Raw genomic sequence first — 17,677 nt, forward strand, 5'->3', positions numbered from 1 at the left:
GTGTTCTCTGTTCAATCACCTGAATTCGCCAAGTCCTTGTCAGCCCCACGGAACTGACTGTGCGGTGGAACGAAAGGAAAAAAACTGTCGTCATATTATAATAAGGAAGAACCCGCCCTTGAGAAGGAGAACCACAGCAGCGAGAACCTGACACGCGCGCTCACCCACCTTACCTAGACTTTAACTCTCTGTTCTCTTTTTCCTTCCCCGACTTTCTCATCCATCGCATCGTCTTTTATTATCGCGATATTCTCTTTTATTTGGTCAGCATGACGTGGGAACTCTCTCAGAGACGGTTCGTCCGCTCTATCAATTCAAAGTACATTTACGGTCGCATTGTAAGTTTCACCCTGGTTTTTTCGTCTACCTGACGTTGTTGTTGCTCTGGCCTCTGCTCTGGCCTGCCAACTCTATGATCCGTCGCCACTTTAGCTTCCCCAGTATTTTCCCCAACTACGTATCCAGCTCTATCGTCATCGCTCCAAATCTCTTTATCTTGTTGATGACTTTTTTTCTTTCTTCGTGTGTGCTACACATACTGCTGTACTTCCCTTTTTATTTCCATTCTGTTTCATCGCTTTACGGCTTTGTTTCCTCTTTTGCGCTGTTAGGCCCGACGCTGACGACATCTTTCGATATAGCCTCTGTTGCATACCATCATTTTCTTAATCGAAATGGCTTTCATCGCAAGGCTCACGGCGCGATTTAACTCGTACTATGACGAGCGACCACGTACGTCACCTTTCCCGAATCGACGGTCGATCATAGCTAACAACCACCCGCAGTCATGACCATGATGGTCACAAACGCCATCCTCGGAGGTGTCGCAGACACAGTCGCCCAGTCTGTTACTGCTATCCGCGAACGAGCCGTCCGCCAACCCGGCGGTCTCAAGAAGGACGACGGTGTCGCTATTGAGATCCACGAACTCGACCGCAAGAACCCTTTCTACGATCGCGACCTGATTCCCAACTCTACCGGTCTCCCTCCTCCGTTCGACTTTGAGCGTCTGACCCGCTTCATGGCCTACGGTTTCTGCATGGCGCCTGTGCAGTTCAAGTGGTTCCGTTTTCTTTCGCAGGCATTCCCTGTCACCAAGACGAGCGCTTTCGGTCCCGCCATGAAGCGCGTTGCTTTCGACCAGATTATCTTTGCGCCTTTCGGTCTGGCTGTTTTCTACACTACTATGACTATTGCTGAGGGTGGTGGTCGACGTGCTGTGACCAACAAGCTTAGGGATATGTACATTCCCACTCTCAAGGCCAACTATCTTGTGTGGCCTGCTGTTCAGATTGTCAACTTTCGTTTGATGCCTGTTCAGTTCCAGCTGGTATGTTGCTTCGCAAAAGACTGTCTATACCTTATCGCTAACATTCTTATAGCCTTTCGTGTCTACAATCGGTATTGCCTGGACAGCATACCTCTCCTTGACTAACTCTGCCTCTGATTAAACTTACCGCATCGTCAGAACGTCGTCAGATCGACGTCGAGCCAGTTGCAGGTCGATGGTATCGAAATATTTCATTGCGACGACTATTCAAGCCGTCACATAGAAACGGCGTTAGGATTTTTCTTTGTTTTTATACTGCATGATTCGACACAGCGGCTCCAGAGCCCAGCGATTTGCGAGTATTGCGCGCAGCAATTGCCTAGCATGGCATCTTCCATTTTGTTGTTTCATCGGTTTGGGATACGGGCCTTGTTTAGATTTATAGCTTGCGTCTCGTTTGGCGTTTCGGGTTGGGCGATGTTTAAATGACATGAATTGATCTCTTTTCACATCTGCGTCTGGTCGTCAATTGCCGAGTTGGGTATGTGCGTGATCAATTGAGCCATCAATGCCCAGGTGTTGTGAAGTGTAACTGGAGCTTCGCAAGCCGTCAAAGCTCACATAAGACCCAGTCCAGCCTCATGCATTTTGGGCGTCGTTTGTGCGTTGTCGAAGCCAATAGCTCGTCGATAATGCCATTGTGGCGTCAAGAATAGGCTTTTCCAGGCTTGGTCATTTGTTGTTTCTCGTAAAGTCAGGGTTACAATTGAGTACAGGGAAGATCAGGCACACGACACTCATACAAAAAAATTAAAGCTGCAGCTACAGCTTCAAGTCAAATCGGGGTGTTCGGAATACGTAGTTGCGCTTTGAAGTGCTAACCCCGCAAAAAACAAGGGACCCCCTGTGAGTGAGTGACGGCGGTGCCGAGTATCGGCGTCTGACTCAAGTGTTCAAGGGGCAAAAGGTAGTGGGTTTAGCAGTGTTGATCAGACATGTTCAAGGGCAATTGAGTTCGTCATAGCTTGGAGGTGGGAATGGAGCATCAGACGGCACACAGGAAGTGAAGAATTTGTCCAATTGAGGTATTGTTGGTGTAGCTTCCGTTCCTTAAAGAGTACCTTGCAGCAGCAACCATCCGTTTGTCTTACCTTAACCCATGCAGTAGAGTATGATTGCAGTAGACTTAGAGTCAGAAGTATGATTCAAACTACCTGATATTCCCAGTGAGTAATTCTTCTACTGTACCCATCGGAATAATCCCGGTCAAGGGTCCGAGTCTTTGTACCGTGCTAGCAGAGTTTGCCCTCAAGTTGGCGTATCAACAGATAGTGTCGTGGTCCAACTGCGTCACTCATTTGGAAACTTTTTTTCCTCCTCCGCCATTCGGAGCTTAGCCATTAGTACACCATACAGTACATACCTCCTCCCCCGCCCCCACCAATGAAGCCTTCTTGTAGGTAAATAACCCAAAAAGGCCCCAACTTTTGACTTTTCCACCTTCCAATTCTCTTCCCTTTCGGAATCACCTTCTTCTTTCAATTTATACCCCAGATTATTTTATTGCTATTCATTCATACCTATAACGCCCATCATGTCAAACGTCGAGGTTACAGAGAACGGGACTGCTCCCCTCATCCACAAGCCTCATCACAATGCTTCGCTGCCTTACCAGTCGGTCGGCGACTTCCTCTCCAACACCAACAACTTCAAGATCATTGAGTCTACCTTGAGAGAGGGAGAGCAGTTTGCCAATGCCTACTTTGACACAGGTATGTCCGCTCCCATCTTCATATACAAGCTAGAAGAGCTGTTCACTGACATGCCCAACAGAGACCAAGATCAAGATGTACGACGAACCTAATTCCTTGCCACCGAACTTCGAATCCTAACATTTTATAGTGCCACGGCTCTCTCTGACTTTGGTGTCGAGTACATCGAGCTCACCAGCCCTCTTGCTTCTCCCCAGTCCCGCAAGGACTGCGAGGAGATCTGCAAGCTCGGCCTCAAGGCCAAGATCCTGACTCACGTGCGATGCACAGTAAGTCTCCAATCAATGCTAGACAGCTCGAGCCTGAATTAACACCCAATAGATGGAAGATGCCAAGGTTGCCGTTGAGACAGGAGTTGACGGTGTCGATGTCGTTATTGGCACTTCCCAGTACTTGAGAGAGCACTCTCATGGAAAGGACATGGCTTACATCAAGGAGTCTGCCATTGAGGTTATCCGATACATCAAGAGCCAAGGCAAGGAGGTCCGATTCTCTTCTGAGGACTCTTTCCGAAGTGACCTTGTCGATCTTCTCAGCCTTTACCAGGCTGTTGACAAGGAGGGTGTTCACCGTGTTGGTGTCGCTGACACTGTCGGCTGCGCTTCTCCTCGCCAGGTCTACGACCTTGTCCGTACTCTCCGTGGTGTCGTCGGCTGCGACATCGAGTGCCATTGTAAGAATCCCCGTTTGACACCCTAAAAACACCAAAAACTAACATCCCCAGTCCACAACGACACTGGCTGTGCCATCGCCAACGCCCACGCTGCCCTCGAGGCCGGAGCCACCCACATCGACACCTCAGTTCTCGGAATCGGCGAGCGTAACGGTATCACCCCTCTCGGAGGTCTCTTGGCCCGTATGATCGTCAACAGCCACGACTACGTCACCTCTCGATACAAGCTCCACAAGCTCAAGGAGATTGAGGATCTCGTCGCCGAGGCCGTCGAGATCAACGTCCCCTTCAACAACTACATCACCGGTTTCTGTGCCTTCACCCACAAGGCCGGTATTCACGCCAAGGCCATCCTAAACCAGCCTAGCACATACGAGATCATCGACCCTGCTGATTTCGGCATGTCCCGATATGTTCACTTCGCTTCTAGATTGACTGGCTGGAACGCCATCAAGAGTCGTGTTGAGCAGCTCGGATTGAACATGACCGATGATCAGATCAAGCAAGTGTAAGTTGCGCCAATCTTTGCTATGAACTTCAAATACTGACCCGATAATAGTACTGCCAAGATCAAGGACCTGGCTGATGTGCGTCCTCTCGCTATTGACGACACGGACTCAATTATCCGCTCTTTCCACTTCGATCTCCAGAAGGCTTAGATGTCGAATCTATTGTAAGAAATAAAGTAAAATGATCTGTTTGGGATGGTAAAAAGAAAAGGAGTTTGTTGTTTAGGGTAGAAACAATACAATTGCTGGCCCATTTCTACGCATTTGCTGAGCTTCGTTTGACGATAATGACATGTGGATGAGATATGAGATACTCGTGTATGGGACCGCCGAAAGCTGCGAAACTTCTAGTATCATGAATGAGGGATCCCGCACGACAGAGATGGTTGAACGTGAGCTATGCTGTCATCGTGGTAGAAGCATCGTGTTTGCTTCTTCGGTAGGGCTGACGGACCGGGATTGACTTCGGCGGTTAAGTACAATACTGCCAGGGGATCCAACAAAGGAAAGGAATATGGCGTGGCCTGCCCTGATATAATTGACCGAGATGTAAGTGGTCTGAGGAATTTGTGGCGATAGAGCATAATAAATACATGTCAAGGGTTTCATGTATCAGATCAGATCAGCTCCCAACGTGGGATTCTGCCTGGTTCTATTTGCTAGCTTATACCTCATATCATGGATGCTCAGCCTACCACGTTCACAACAGTTATTTATATGCCAATCTTTAACGTCAACACGGCATTCTCAATGGTGGGTCATACCATAGTTTGAGAATACCCGATTGATCATCTTTTTGTTTCAGTCGCAGCCAACAAGGTATCATATTGTACGTAACAGCACATGTCTCGGCGATGTAGTATAACGTAAAGTAGTCCGCGTCTCTCCGGGCAAGTCTACATCCGCATCGCCAGAAGCCGGGAGGTATCCCCGTAACCCGGCGATGTGTAGAGATTGAAATATCGTGTACAAGGACATTGAAGTCCGTGCAGAGGTTGAGTGAGTGATTTGGGAGCAGAGTGGGCTTGACTCGACTTGACCGAGACGACACCGATCATGTCATGGGAATTATAGGCAGAAAAACACTGATAACAAGATACCTCACGCCAGATTCATGGCTAAAGCGTCTTGTCCAGGGGTTTTCATCATCCCACCATCTTGGAGTCCAGCCGCGAAAGCCCCGCCGGCGTCATCGCGTTGAAATTGACCCCCACCTGAGTGTCTGCGGTAGCAACAGAGGTACATGTACTATTTACTACCAGACATTCCCCTCAAACTCTCTTCTTCCTCCCTCCTCATCAACTTTTTCTCTTCATCCTAAAATCATCGCAATCATGTCGCTGTCCAACAAGCTCTCCATCACTGACGTCGACGTCAAGGGCAAGAGAGTCCTCATCCGAGTAAGTACTTGACACAGCAAAAAAAGTTGCTGATGACCCCGCGGTTATGATTGTTGAGCTTGGTTGAGCTCCCCGCACTGCATCGCATCACCAGATGTTATGACCATCAATCGAGGCGATTACTCTCGAAGTGCCTTGGGTCATATCATCAAGCAGTTGCAATTGCTAGCAATCATTCTCAATATCGAAATCCTTATCAAACCCTCAACAATACCCCGCCATACAGTCAGCTAACAAAACCCCTCCAGGTCGACTTCAACGTCCCTCTCGACGCCGACAAGAACATCACCAACAACCAGCGAATTGTCGGTGCTCTCCCCACCATCAAGTACGCCCTCGAAAATGGCGCCAAGTCCGTCATCCTCATGTCTCACCTCGGCCGTCCCAACGGCTCCCCCAACGAGAAGTACTCCCTCAAGCCCGTTGTTGCTGAGCTCGAGAAGCTCCTGAGCAAGAAGGTCACCTTCGCCCCCGACTGTGTCGGTCCCGAGGTTGAGGAGATCGTCAACAAGGCTGAGGATGGCTCCGTCATCCTCCTTGAGAACCTCCGATTCCACATTGAGGAGGAGGGTTCTTCCAAGGACAAGGATGGCAACAAGACCAAGGCCGACAAGGCTCAGGTTGAGGCTTTCCGCAAGGGCTTGACCGCTCTTGGTGACGTCTACATCAGTCAGTATCCCAACACACCCATCATGACACGCAATACTAACCAAAACAGACGACGCTTTCGGCACTGCTCACCGTGCTCACTCCTCCATGGTCGGTGTCGACCTCCCCCAGAAGGCCTCCGGTTTCCTCGTCAAGAAGGAGCTCGAGTACTTCGCCAAGGCTCTCGAGGAGCCTCAGCGCCCCTTCCTCGCCATCCTCGGTGGTGCCAAGGTCTCCGACAAGATCCAGCTCATCGACAACCTCCTTGACAAGGTCAACACCCTGATCGTCTGCGGTGGCATGGCCTTCACCTTTAAGAAGACCCTCGAGGGCGTCTCCATCGGAAACTCCCTCTTCGACGAGGCCGGTTCCAAGACCGTCGGCAGCCTCGTTGAGAAGGCCAAGGCCAAGGGCGTCAAGCTCGTCCTCCCCGTCGACTACATCACCGCCGACAAGTTCGACAAGGACGCCAACACTGGCTACGCCACCGACAAGGACGGTATCCCCGACGGCTGGCAGGGACTTGACTGCGGCGAGGAGTCCGTCAAGCTCTACAAGGAGGCCATCGCCGAGGCCAAGACCATCCTCTGGAACGGTCCCGCCGGTGTCTTCGAGTTCGAGAAGTTCGCCAGCGGCACAAAGGCCACCCTCGACGCCGTCGTCGACGCTGTCCAGAAGGACGGCAAGATCGTCATCATCGGAGGTGGTGATACCGCCACCGTCGCCAAGAAGTACGGTGTCGAGGACAAGATCAGCCACGTCTCTACCGGCGGTGGTGCCAGCTTGGAGCTCCTCGAGGGCAAGGAGCTGCCCGGTGTTACTGCTCTGTCCAGTAAGTAAATAATATCCAATGCTGTTGGAGTACGACGTTTATGAACCTGTTGATGACGGGGCTATGAAAATGGAAAAAGGCCGGGCGGGAAGAGCTAGTCTGTAGCAAAGCAGAGCAAAGTAATTAAATACCAAATACCAATAGAGGCGTAAAAGCGCCATAAAAACATTATCTGCGTTTCAAGACTTCGCTGTGTACGCTTTATTGATTGACTAGACTATTCGATAACTGTTCTCAAGCTCTGCTTCCATAATTCATGCCCGATACGTTTATCATACCATACGCTCATTCCGTCTCATCAAAGTTGGATGTTCTCCGACGTTTCTCTGGTCGATGCTCACTTGCATTATCAGACAACGTCTTACTCGAGCCAGAATCAGACTCCTCACCATCGGCACTGCGTCCAGACTCCTCCTGAGCATCGCCCAGTCCCGCCCGCTCGACCTCTGCCAGCGACTGCTCACTGAGTGGAACCGAACTTCTGTCCAGAATCTCGGGGATTGGGCAAGGCGTGGAAGGCTGGAAATCCGGTGATGAACTCCCCATCGAGCGTCGACGCTGAGGTGTTCTTTGTGGTTCCAACAAGTGCGCCATGCCTCTGGGATATCCTTGTTGGGTCTGCTGTTGGGTCTGCTGTTGGGCCGGCCTGTTTGCCGGTCCTGCCCGTCGATCCCGCCGATCCAACGCGGCTTGGAGAAGACGAACAGAGTTGTCTACGTTCTCAAGGGCTTCCAATATGCTGTCTGAAGAGGTGTTGCTGGGTCCTGGAGCGTTGCCGGGTTCTGGAGTTATCGCAGGTTCGGGCAGATCAGCATGGTGTCTTGCAGACGACAAGGCTCGTCTAGAATTCATTAGACCCGCATCATCCCACTCCGCGCGGGGTTCACGATCCTCCGGATCCGTATAACGTCTGAGGCGGCGCGAGTTGTCTGGCGCTCTCGCCACTTGACTCAACTGCTCTTCAATTGGGACAGGAAGTCCGTCCTCGCCACACTAGGTGCTCAAGTCTGCGAGGGGGCACGTCTTGCGCTCTGGCCACTTGATACACCTGCTCTGCAATCCGGGCAAGCAGTGGGTTTTCTCGTGCCCGTCTCAATGTAGCCAGTGTCCCTTGTCCGACGGGCAACGCCGGTAGTGTGGCAGACGCCTGCTCCAAAGAATTGTCTACATCAAGCGCGTTTTCTGCCGAGCAATTGCATGTGAAGCAGAAGCAGTCGATACACTCGCATCTTTCCTGGTTGCAGCATCCCTGAGTTGGGGGTCCCTGAATGCAGGTACAATTGCAACGAGGATCTTCCGGGTGGCTAGGGTCCGAAGTGAAGACATTCACATTTTCAACAGATGCTGGGGCTTCCGTGTTATCGACGTCGTCATTACTGATCGTGCTTGATTCATTTGTGGGTTCCTTCTGCTCTCCTCCACTGTATTCTTGGTACAGGTTGAGCCTTGTCATAAGACAGAGCAAAATCCACACTGTTTGTATATCATTTCCGGGTACAAAGATATTGCTTGCAGCTTTGTCTTCTTCCTTGCTGCGTCGGCACTCCTAAACCATTGGTTTCTCCTTGCTCGCTCGAAATTTATTGATGCCGTCTTTCATTACTGGATGCGTAGGGGCGCATGATGTAGTCTGTGAAAGCATGGGGATCGCCCGGCTCGTCGCGCGGTTGCAGTCGTCTTTGTGACACTATCGGCGTTTGGCCTCGACCTTCTTGAGCTCCTCCCTGTATACCAGTTAGCTATTATTCGGGAAAGAGACAGCGTAAGAGCTTACCGGAGCTGTTGTGAGAAATCATCGCTTGTGTCATCGTCATCCCAGCTCTCCTCCCAGAGGTGCTTGGTCTCGCCGCTACCCTTGGCAGCTTCGGTCTGGTCCTCAGGCCAGTCTGAATCTCGTTAGTTATCTGCAGAAGACGGGGTACTGGTGGGTGTGGACATACCATCAACAGGGAAGTCCTCAAACTCGTCGTCCTCGCCGAGAGCAGCGGGCTTCTGCTCTGGCTTCTGCTCTGGCTTCTGCTCAACAGGCTTGTCGTCTGTTGTCTTGGGGTCTGTGGATGCCATGATGGGAGGTATAAGTGTGCGGTAATTAATTGATTAAAGTGAAGAGGGTATGTGGACAGTATGAATGATCGGAAGTATGGCGGTTGTTATGTTGAGCTGGTGTTGTAGAGATGGACTGTGGAGACCTATGGTGATGATGCGGTAGCTGGAGCCTTGCGGTAAGGCGGGAAGGCGCTACGGAAAAAGGATCCACCGACGTCAAATGTAGGGTAAGAGCATCGTAGAGGTGTTACACTGTTACGGAATGCGATATCAAGAGGGAAAGAGCCTCAGACTAGAATGGAATGGCGTCAGAGGCTGTAGGTCAATATTAAAAGCTTCGGCAGGTCAAATGGCTTTGTAGTTGGATGTCGGGCTATGGAAATACCTGTCGCTGGGTACACGTCGTTGGAAAGCTGCCCCACCAATTTTTTACTTGCAAGAATGAATAATGTTCTGAGCAAATTCTCATGCTCTTTCCTTGAGAGCCTACCCATCTTCATCTATCTTTGTCAGGCTCCAACCCAAGCGACATCATACTTCTATTTGCTAGAACAGGAATATTAATCTGCGAGAAGAGCGACGACGGGGGCGGCGTGTTAGGTGTAACTACTGCGGTAGAATGTTGGTAATCTATATGTATTGAGTTAAAGCATTAGTCTTCAACAATCAGATCACCAGCGACCGTGGTGTAGTGGTTAGCATTAACGCCTTCCAAGCGTTAGAGAGGGGTTCGATTCCCCTCGGTCGCATTTCTTTTGCTGTTTATAGAGTCGAGGTTGCATTCCTTTTTGCATTTCTGATCAATTGACACTTATTTTCCCTTCTCCACCGTCCTTTCTGATCTGCTACGACGGTAGAACTGGTGATGTTGTGGAGGAGAAGTTGTGTTGTTGACCCGCTTCCGCTCAAGGCAGGCGCCATCAGCGTTCCAAAACCACTGACCCTCCAGGATACCTCAGAGACCACAGAAATTATAGCCTTAATGCATTTTAGGTCAGCTTTTGTAAAATGCACCTCTGAGTACAAGCCTTAGCATATTGTTTCCAAAGCTGGATGGGGGCCGACGCGGTCACAACGCGTCTGCGATTGCAGGACTTCCACCCCAGGATGCAGCAGAGGGCAGATCGAGAGTAGCGCCCATTATACCGGCGCCGATGGACGAACTGAGTTCATGACTCGTCAACTCCGATTGGGGTTGGAAAACCAGGAGCGTATTCTAGTCGGTCTCAAGAAGTGAACAACCCTGGCCGTCTAACGCTTTTCTCTGTACTGCGACTAACCAATTGTTATAGGCGAGCCCGACGAGGTAGCCTATCTTCTATTGGCACTGGATTTAGTGAGAGTACCGAGGGCTCGAGGTGGGCTCGAGGTGGGCGACTCTAGCTTTTTCTCTGTCGACGATCCCGCCAACCGAGGCGCGGGTAGCGGGCTCGAGGTGCTTATCCTGACCCTCCATGTGGGCAACTTCCTGGACATCTTGCTGCTGAGTGGCAGCAACAGATCCATGGCCAGCAGTAGCAGCAACTCGAACTGCTGGCTGAGATGCGAGACAACCAGGCTCGCGAGGCCATCCATTCCTCTTCGAATGCCACTTAGGTGACTCTCGGCCTCCTCGCTACTCTCGTCCATCAGATGGCCCAGGATGGGGCAGCTCCCGTTCCTGATCGTGTCCCTGCTGCTCCCGCTGCGACTCCTGCGTACAATGCGCTTTGCAACACCGAGTGTAATAAGCACGCAGTTATTACCGAGGCTCACCGCCGCTGTCTCTGCTCCCTTTCACAGTGAGGATGAAGCTTCTGATCAGGCTGCGGTGACGATGGACCTGCTCCGTCTCTGCCTATCCGCGCGCGCCCACGGCCACGTCAGTAGAGTCCTCGAAGAGCCGCTAGAGGCAAGCTGGCTGCAGCCTCCTTACTGAAGGTGAAAAAGGTGACCCTAGCTCGGTCACCATCCCCGCCAATATGCTGTGCCGGATAACGATCTCTCTGGACGATCGATCATTGTACCTAATTTCCCGGAGGATTGTATTTGGTCTCTATTCAAGAAATTTGGAGTAAAGCACATCATCCGTGCCTTTTACAGCCGGGAGATGAACGGTGTTGGCGGAGATAGCATACCTCAGTATCACATGCTCAAACGGAATTGAACTCCTTGAGCCTATCCTTTTAGGTACGCGGTAAGGAGGCTGGTCTCGAGGACAATGCAACCACTGAGGTTGGGCTTTCCAGTACAAAAAACGGCCACTAGTTCAATATCCCTCCAGAGATGGATGTGGTTTTAACTCATGGTCCTCAAGGTATGTGCGACTTTGCAGGCGTGGCGGGAACACACGCTGGGTGTCCAAATCTCCGTAGCAGAGGGATCTACAACCAACCTCCCAAACCACCTGCCAGCATGCTGGACGCAAAACTATCATGCCGAAAGACTTCAAGGCTTACCATCACGTGGCCAAGACTATGCCATCTTCTGAGAACCAGGCTCTACGTGCTATGATTAACAAAAGAGAATGCAAGGTGTTTCCATTCTTCAACCAATAACTGCTTGAAGCACAAAAAGCCAGGCGGTCCTGGAAAACGCACGCGCAGCTGAGATGTCAAAGTTGCTAAAGGATATGAGAAGCCAAGACAGCAACCAAGCATATAGTTCTAGGTTGAAGCAACTCATGATGGACTACGTAAACAATTCAGGACTTGTACACAGGCATGGTGAATCAGAAACAACATACAAGATGACCCTACATAGCCTAACAGACAAAATAACTTAGACAATTTGTATCAGTTCAGATCAACATTCAGGCTATTTTATCTTGGAGGCCTGGTCCTTAGAGCATGGATCCTTTTGCTTCCCAGCAGCTGGAACACACTTCGGACAATTCGACAATAACTCAATGTTTTCCGCTTGGAATACCCCCAATGCTGGATGCTAAACCACAGCCGCTGGTGATTTGATCGTGAAATGGTTATCGATTGCCATTTCTCACCGCCATCATCAAGACGGCGGTGCCATGACCAACCAACGTCCCTCAAACCCATCAAACTCCTCCTCAATAACCCCCTTCGTCTTCTCCCACGGCACCCGAAAAGCGCCCGAATTAAACATCGGCGAATAAATCGTCACATCCTGCTTCCCCTCTAGCTGATTCCTCATATCCTTCAAAGCCATCCTCGTCTGTGTCAGGATCTTCCCCGCGGAGTCCTTGCCTGGCTTTCCCGTCCTTGGGTTTGCTCTACCGTACCCGTAGCTCGTGAAAAGACATACAATGTGTATCTTTGGCGCTCCACTGGCTACGTCGGAAGGTTGAGATGGAATGATCTGGCATGCGCCTGCTGATGCGCCGTAGTTACAGAAGTTTTTGTACTCTTTGCATGCGGTTGGGAATACGGACGCGAGTTCAGCTGCGATGCCTGCGCCCCACTCTGCGATGCAGTTTGTTGCGTGCACGAGGTAGATGTCCGGGGGCAGGGAGCGAATGGCGTTGAGGGCTGTCGTTTCGAGTTTGAAGGTTGGCGCTGTCATTCTAATGATGAGCGGAGTTGTGTGAAGATGTTGAGTTGCATCGTTTGAGCACTAAGTGGTTGTTTTATACGCGATGTGATCTTCAATTTCGGGAAGATTGCTGCGGTGACTCATCGGCAAGACAGCCATTTCTCAACCTCTGTCGGATGACGGCGCGACTCCTGGAGTACTATCACGATGTTCAAGGGAACTTGTAATGAGTATCACGATATCTCATTCGAGTGGTTCGCGAGGTATGTCTGGGCTTGACTGTGTTCAATGCAGCCCCCGGTCATACAGCTGGCAACCTAGTCGAGCTACGACTAATCCGTCCCTATCTTCTAAGCGTCGCCTCAGGCTCTATTGTTTGGGATGCTGAAGAAGTCGATCGTTGCGTCAAACGAGGCGAAGAAGGGGCCACTCCTGACAAAGCTCCTGGTAGGCCTCTTGATGAAGACTCATCATGGTTGCCTTCCTTTGTCATACTGACAAGCGTTCTCGATTTGTTGTCGACCTGTGCAGGCTATGTGTTGTGGGATGTTGTCACTTTTATTTGAGGATCATAAGGCGCGCCGTGGTACCACGATGGTCTGGATAGGAAACCATTCCTGGCCCGGCAGCTCTGTTGGGGGGCTAGGACTGTCTTCACTCCATCGCGGGTCTCCATGACAGACGAAAAGGTCAGGCAAAGTATCAATAAAAGATAAAGAAGATGGATTGTTGTTTGTCGGAAAGCTGCCTGGCTATTCCAACTCATGGTCCTGGGGGCAATCGCACACCCCTCTTCAGCGCCCATCCAGGGACAACTCCCTTCTTCAACAAACGCGCTCCAGATCAGGTTGAACCAAGCACTGGTAATTGACGGGACTTCAAAGCGAACTCCAAGAGGAATGACCGAGTGTCCACATTGCACCCACACATACACCAGGAGGCTACCCACTCTGACCTCCTCGCCCAGATCCCAGGCACCCTCAACTCCGGACAACTTCAACGAAATCTCCCCATTCGACGTCACCACAAACAAAGAACTCGTATATATTAAAATAATTGCAATATCCTTCGACGTGGTGTCGACGGGATGGCCTAATGGCTGGTGCCCATGAGCCCTGCAGGTAAGTGCGTGTTGAACCATGAACACTTGTTCATGGTTCATCTACCTTTTACCTTTTTCGCGTCCGGTCGTCTACTCTCCCAACTAGCTCCAGAAGAGTTGATTCTAGATGAGTGATATGAGTTCCTGGAGAGCTTTAGTAAGTTATATCGTCTCGTTCGGTGACAACTGACCTGTAGTCTTCCCAGATTCTCGCTTGCACTCCCATTATCATGTGGCGATAGCAACAGCCCTGCCAAGTACTTCTTTGACTCTTGGATCTTGATGACTTGCTAGAGGGAATTAGCCATGTGCTTGCGCAGTCGGTGCAGCATACCTGTTCAAATGTATCTCGCACGTAAAACCGGACCGTAGTCACCTCCCGCGACTGTCCGATACAGTGGATACGTGCTAATGCCTGTTCTTCCAGAGTCGGGTTCCTAGAGAATGAGTGTATGTCCATTAAGAGCTTCAATTTGCACTCACCAATGCGGTTCCATAATGTATGCTCTAGTTGCAACTGTCAAGGTGAGACTAGCAGTGTCAGTAGTCACAGTCGCATGATAGTGTGGTGTCACTTACCCAGCTGCACCGCAAGTTAGAGTGAGGAGCATGACACGGACTGATGGGTCATGCCTGAACCTTTCTACGATATCCTGTCTGTCCTTTTGTGGTACTTTGCCATCGAACCGAACGCTCGGAATCGAGGATTGATTGAGCCCAGCCTCGACAAGATCGAGAGTCAGCCTCCATGTCGAGAAGACAATGCTAAGAGATGTTAGCCGCCATGTATTGACAAAGATGTTGCTAGGAGGAGATACATACCACTTTTCACCTGGAGGGAGAGTCTTGATATCTGCAAGCAATGCTTCTATCTTGGACGGGAAGCCTCTTTCTGGTTGCGGCGGCATATCCGACAAAGTCGACTCCAAGGCCTGACCGCTCGTAGAAACAGCCGCCATGGTGCATGGTGGATCGTGGTTGCATTTGGCAGTCTTCTTGAGACTTTGTGCGCAATCGGAACAAATGAACGAAAGGCATTTGAAGAAGAGAGGCCTTTGCGGCGTAACTGTAGGATCGTCCAGTTCCGTCTCCGTGATGTCCAGCGTCGATGAGCACTGGAGACAGTCAACAGGGCCCATTTCCCGCTGCATGTTGAACGTATTTTGCGCGACACTCGCCCAGGACTCAGCTTGTGAGTTCTGTTGTGACTTTCCGTGTCTTGCATCATAGTGCAACCCCAGATTGCATACGAGTCGTAGTGAATCGATTTGCTGTAGGACATTGACATATGATCCTGCTTTCGATGAGTTGGCATCTTTTGACATAGCCTCGTCTACACTGACGATGGCCTTTTCGCGCAACTTGTTGTACAAGGCTCTCTCCTCCGAATTGAAGTCGACAGGGCACTGCAGGTCGTGTCTAGTTGGAAGTCTGACCGTTCATTTGTCGCGTCGAAGGAGTAGGCATTTAGACAGTCGCTTAAGTCGCTTGATGGCTTCTTGATACTGTCCGACCTTCCAGAGATGTGATATGTCGGCATCGAAGCATCTCCGGTCAGTATAAGGGTGCGCTCTGATGAACTTGAAGAGGGTTGCAAGATCGCCAAGTCGGTTCTGCAAAGGGGTCCCTGTTACCGCCCATCGTGATCTAGAATCGAGAGCGCATATGGCTTGCGACATCCTTGAGTTGCCGTTGCGGATGAGATGTGCTACACTGTTAGTTTGATCGCAATTGACAACACCACTGAAGCTCACCTTCATCGAGGATTATCCTTTTCCATCGGACGGAGTACATGAAAGATGCCTTTGAGCTGTTTGAATGGCTCCATTCGGCAGAAATGGTGTGGTATGTTGTCAGTACAATATTGAAAGTCTTGAGCTCGTCCAATGATCTCAATCGGTCTTCCCGATGATGCCGAAGATAAGTCAGACGACCCTCAACAACATGCCTATAGTATTGTTAGCTTCGTGTACCACGGTCAACATAGAGACGAACTCGGTAAGTTGCTCTTCCCATGTTCCCATCACTACATGAGGTTAGCGTAACGACCGTGGATGGGAAACGTTTAACATCTTACAGGGAGGAGGCACAACGATCAGAGTTGCAGGGACATCTAGATGACACCCTTCATCAATATCCATTATATCTCCGCTGTTTTCGAGGTCTGTCGCCACCAATGCGATCATCGTCAGTGTCTTTCCAAGTCCCATAGGATCAGCGACGATGCCTCCATAACACTGAGGGGGAACTTCTGATTGCGACGCATTGGAGACGCGGTTCAGGAACCTGCGGTATAAGTAAGCTAGCCCAGAAAGATAAGACGGAATAGTCGTTGACTTACAGCCTTCCTTGGTCTGTGTCCATTATCTCCCAAAGGTTTAGCCCCCCATCGAACTCCCACCCAAGTTCCCGACGTAACATGAACGTCAGAGCTTGCTTTTGGTGTCTAATAATCTGTAAATTCTTGACAAGCGCTGAAGAAAGAATAGGAACACTAACCTTCGGAGTTCGCGCTTGATCGCTGATGGCTGCGACGCTTCTTCCAGATCCTCATGGCTGTTCAGATCGTCCAACAGATCAGGTTGCTGAGTGATAGTCTCTAGCTGCAGATCACTAGAACTTTGAGCGATGACCTCTGAGAGCAGTTGGGCGGACTAGAAGTCCTGCAATGAAAGCCGATGCGGATTGCAGTACGGGACATCCCGGTGGCATTCTTTTGGGTCTTGCAAGAAAATTTGGTAGTCATCAAACCATGACCCCAGCTCGTCAAACAAGTCCTTTGGACCGTAAATTGTGATTTCCAGAGTACATGGTACTGTTGCCAGAGCCCGTGGTTCTTTCTGATGCCCAAGTGTCTGAGAGCTGTCAACTGCACACGAGGTATGGAGATCGAGGGAGGTCTCGTCAAGAAGACCTTGTACAACCTGCCCATGGTCGGACATTATGTGTCCCACGATCTCACTCTTGCTTTCGGCAATAAAGTGAGTTGAAGACTCGAGCTTGAAAGGAAAACGTGTTGGCAGATTCTGCTGAGGGATTCCCTTTTGCTCGCACCGAGAAGAGATGCCCAAGATCTGGAATCTTAGTACTTGAGCGGCTGCAAGAGTTCCTTACGTTACTCACCATACCGAAGCAGACAATTTTATCTTGAGCTTCTGCAGTATCCATGTATTGTTCTACCCGAAGCTGGGGCAATGTACTATCGCTCAGGGTGAATGGCGACAGGACCTGTCGCTCATAGGACTCTGGCCACTGCAAGCTCACGTTTGGCTGATTGACAAAGTCTGAGGAACGAGGGACTACTCATAATATGAAGTATGCATCGGGGTATGAGCTTGCAACGGTGCAATAGGAGCCAGAGGTATAGAGTAATCCGATGGCCACGGACTGGTCACTGGACTGGTTGAAACCGGATGCCACTGTAAAGGCTGGTTGCTTTGGCTGGGGACGTTGTCGCAGGAGGGTTCTAGCCTCACGAAGGTGCACGGTAAGAGGGGCTGCGCTGAACATGGGTATCGCCTTTCTCATTCATTCGTTGGCGCTTCGGTGGTCGGTTTAGTATTTGACGTAAGTCCATTGGCGTGACAGATGATGAAAGGAGAAGGAACAACCCGTTTACCGCAACAGAAGAAGTTCTTATGAGGCAACCAGATTCCTCACAAAAAGATTATAGGACGCCTGGCAGGCATCATGCCTCGTTAGGTAAGCAGACTCAAGTGAGAATTCGCAACCGGGACCGGCCGCATTTTGATTGGCAAATTCTATTTTTATGATCGACAGGTGGATACGTCACGCTTGTTAGCAGCGCCTTACAAGCGGGTGGCTCAACCAAAGAGGAATTAGGATGTGAGATAACGTAGGAGTTGTAGGATTGTTTAAATATCATGTTATTGATCCTTTATCTCTGGATGTTATATTTTTCTTCATCCCACTTACCTA

The 17,677-nt window shown here is 50.4% G+C and overlaps 8 protein-coding genes and 1 non-coding gene across 9 annotated transcripts; 5 read left to right on the forward strand and 4 right to left on the reverse strand.

Moving 5' to 3' along the window:
- Window positions 1-674: 674 nt before the first annotated feature.
- B0J16DRAFT_325367 (uncharacterized protein) lies at window positions 675-1,451 on the forward strand (the record flags this gene model as incomplete). Its single annotated transcript, XM_046125880.1, has 3 exons — window positions 675-732; window positions 786-1,330; window positions 1,383-1,451. The coding sequence occupies 3 exons, from the start codon at window positions 675-677 to the stop codon at window positions 1,449-1,451; spliced, it is 672 nt and encodes a 223-aa protein (XP_045978223.1).
- Window positions 1,452-2,864: 1,413 nt separating this feature from the next.
- B0J16DRAFT_275305 (uncharacterized protein) lies at window positions 2,865-4,374 on the forward strand (the record flags this gene model as incomplete). The annotated part of the gene is made up of 6 exons (XM_046123702.1): window positions 2,865-3,042; window positions 3,104-3,119; window positions 3,173-3,311; window positions 3,364-3,715; window positions 3,767-4,223; window positions 4,275-4,374. The coding sequence occupies 6 exons, from the start codon at window positions 2,865-2,867 to the stop codon at window positions 4,372-4,374; spliced, it is 1,242 nt and encodes a 413-aa protein (XP_045978224.1).
- Window positions 4,375-4,926: 552 nt separating this feature from the next.
- B0J16DRAFT_351053 (phosphoglycerate kinase) lies at window positions 4,927-7,281 on the forward strand. The gene is made up of 3 exons (XM_046129128.1): window positions 4,927-5,624; window positions 5,873-6,293; window positions 6,343-7,281. Exons 1-3 carry the CDS (start codon window positions 5,286-5,288, stop codon window positions 7,110-7,112), a joined length of 1,530 nt encoding a protein of 509 aa, XP_045978225.1. The 5' UTR covers window positions 4,927-5,285; the 3' UTR covers window positions 7,113-7,281.
- Window positions 7,282-8,722: 1,441 nt separating this feature from the next.
- B0J16DRAFT_198677 (DSS1/SEM1 family-domain-containing protein) lies at window positions 8,723-9,296 on the reverse strand. The gene is made up of 3 exons (XM_046122923.1): window positions 9,045-9,296; window positions 8,879-8,990; window positions 8,723-8,828 (listed from the first exon to the last, which is right to left on the reverse strand). The coding sequence occupies exons 1-3, from the start codon at window positions 9,166-9,168 to the stop codon at window positions 8,792-8,794; spliced, it is 273 nt and encodes a 90-aa protein (XP_045978226.1). The 5' UTR covers window positions 9,169-9,296; the 3' UTR covers window positions 8,723-8,791.
- A 531-nt stretch (window positions 9,297-9,827) lies between these two features.
- On the forward strand, window positions 9,828-9,899 carry B0J16DRAFT_t319. Its single transcript has one exon. It is a non-coding gene; the product is annotated as a tRNA-Gly (tRNA).
- An 827-nt stretch (window positions 9,900-10,726) lies between these two features.
- On the forward strand, window positions 10,727-11,241 carry B0J16DRAFT_198848 (uncharacterized protein). Its single transcript, XM_046122924.1, has one exon. The coding sequence runs from the start codon at window positions 10,793-10,795 to the stop codon at window positions 11,066-11,068; it is 276 nt and encodes a 91-aa protein (XP_045978227.1). The 5' UTR covers window positions 10,727-10,792; the 3' UTR covers window positions 11,069-11,241.
- A 641-nt stretch (window positions 11,242-11,882) lies between these two features.
- Window positions 11,883-12,854, reverse strand: B0J16DRAFT_351059 (uncharacterized protein). Its single transcript, XM_046129129.1, has one exon. It carries the CDS (start codon window positions 12,664-12,666, stop codon window positions 12,139-12,141), a length of 528 nt encoding a protein of 175 aa, XP_045978228.1. The 5' UTR covers window positions 12,667-12,854; the 3' UTR covers window positions 11,883-12,138.
- A 204-nt stretch (window positions 12,855-13,058) lies between these two features.
- Window positions 13,059-13,888, reverse strand: B0J16DRAFT_198850 (uncharacterized protein). The gene has a single exon (XM_046122925.1). It carries the CDS (start codon window positions 13,796-13,798, stop codon window positions 13,169-13,171), a length of 630 nt encoding a protein of 209 aa, XP_045978229.1. The 5' UTR covers window positions 13,799-13,888; the 3' UTR covers window positions 13,059-13,168.
- On the reverse strand, window positions 13,862-16,906 carry B0J16DRAFT_389772 (SNF2 family N-terminal domain-containing protein; the record flags this gene model as incomplete). The annotated part of the gene is made up of 14 exons (XM_046131834.1): window positions 13,862-13,882; window positions 13,930-14,028; window positions 14,073-14,175; window positions 14,222-14,269; window positions 14,318-14,503; window positions 14,561-15,157; window positions 15,212-15,446; window positions 15,493-15,686; window positions 15,734-15,764; window positions 15,816-16,024; window positions 16,080-16,184; window positions 16,238-16,351; window positions 16,433-16,812; window positions 16,862-16,906. The coding sequence occupies 14 exons, from the start codon at window positions 16,904-16,906 to the stop codon at window positions 13,862-13,864; spliced, it is 2,367 nt and encodes a 788-aa protein (XP_045978230.1).
- Between the last annotated feature and the right edge of the window lie 771 nt (window positions 16,907-17,677).

The sequence above is a fragment of the Fusarium flagelliforme genome (assembly GCF_020744385.1).
Source record: "Fusarium flagelliforme strain FIESC 12 MPI-CAGE-AA-0113 chromosome Unknown B0J16scaffold_8, whole genome shotgun sequence".
Taxonomy (NCBI): Eukaryota; Fungi; Ascomycota; class Sordariomycetes; order Hypocreales; family Nectriaceae; genus Fusarium; species Fusarium flagelliforme.

Excerpts from the sequence above, each read along its gene's own strand:
- B0J16DRAFT_198850 (XM_046122925.1), bottom strand. The coding sequence starts at position 13,798 with ATGAACCATGAACAAGTGTTCATGGTTCAACACGCACTTACCTGCAGG.
- B0J16DRAFT_351059 (XM_046129129.1), bottom strand. The coding sequence starts at position 12,666 with ATGACAGCGCCAACCTTCAAACTCGAAACGACAGCCCTCAACGCCATT.
- B0J16DRAFT_198848 (XM_046122924.1), top strand. The coding sequence starts at position 10,793 with ATGGGGCAGCTCCCGTTCCTGATCGTGTCCCTGCTGCTCCCGCTGCGA.
- B0J16DRAFT_351053 (XM_046129128.1), top strand. The coding sequence starts at position 5,286 with ATGGGAATTATAGGCAGAAAAACACTGATAACAAGATACCTCACGCCA. Across the intron at positions 5,625-5,872 it reads GCAAGAGAGTCCTCATCCGA|GTCGACTTCAACGTCCCTCT; the intron begins GTAAGTACTTGA and ends AAACCCCTCCAG. Across the intron at positions 6,294-6,342 it reads TCTTGGTGACGTCTACATCA|ACGACGCTTTCGGCACTGCT; the intron begins GTCAGTATCCCA and ends TAACCAAAACAG.
- B0J16DRAFT_198677 (XM_046122923.1), bottom strand. The coding sequence starts at position 9,168 with ATGGCATCCACAGACCCCAAGACAACAGACGACAAGCCTGTTGAGCAG. Across the intron at positions 8,991-9,044 it reads TGAGGACTTCCCTGTTGATG|ACTGGCCTGAGGACCAGACC; the intron begins GTATGTCCACAC and ends AACGAGATTCAG. Across the intron at positions 8,829-8,878 it reads GATTTCTCACAACAGCTCCG|GGAGGAGCTCAAGAAGGTCG; the intron begins GTAAGCTCTTAC and ends ACTGGTATACAG.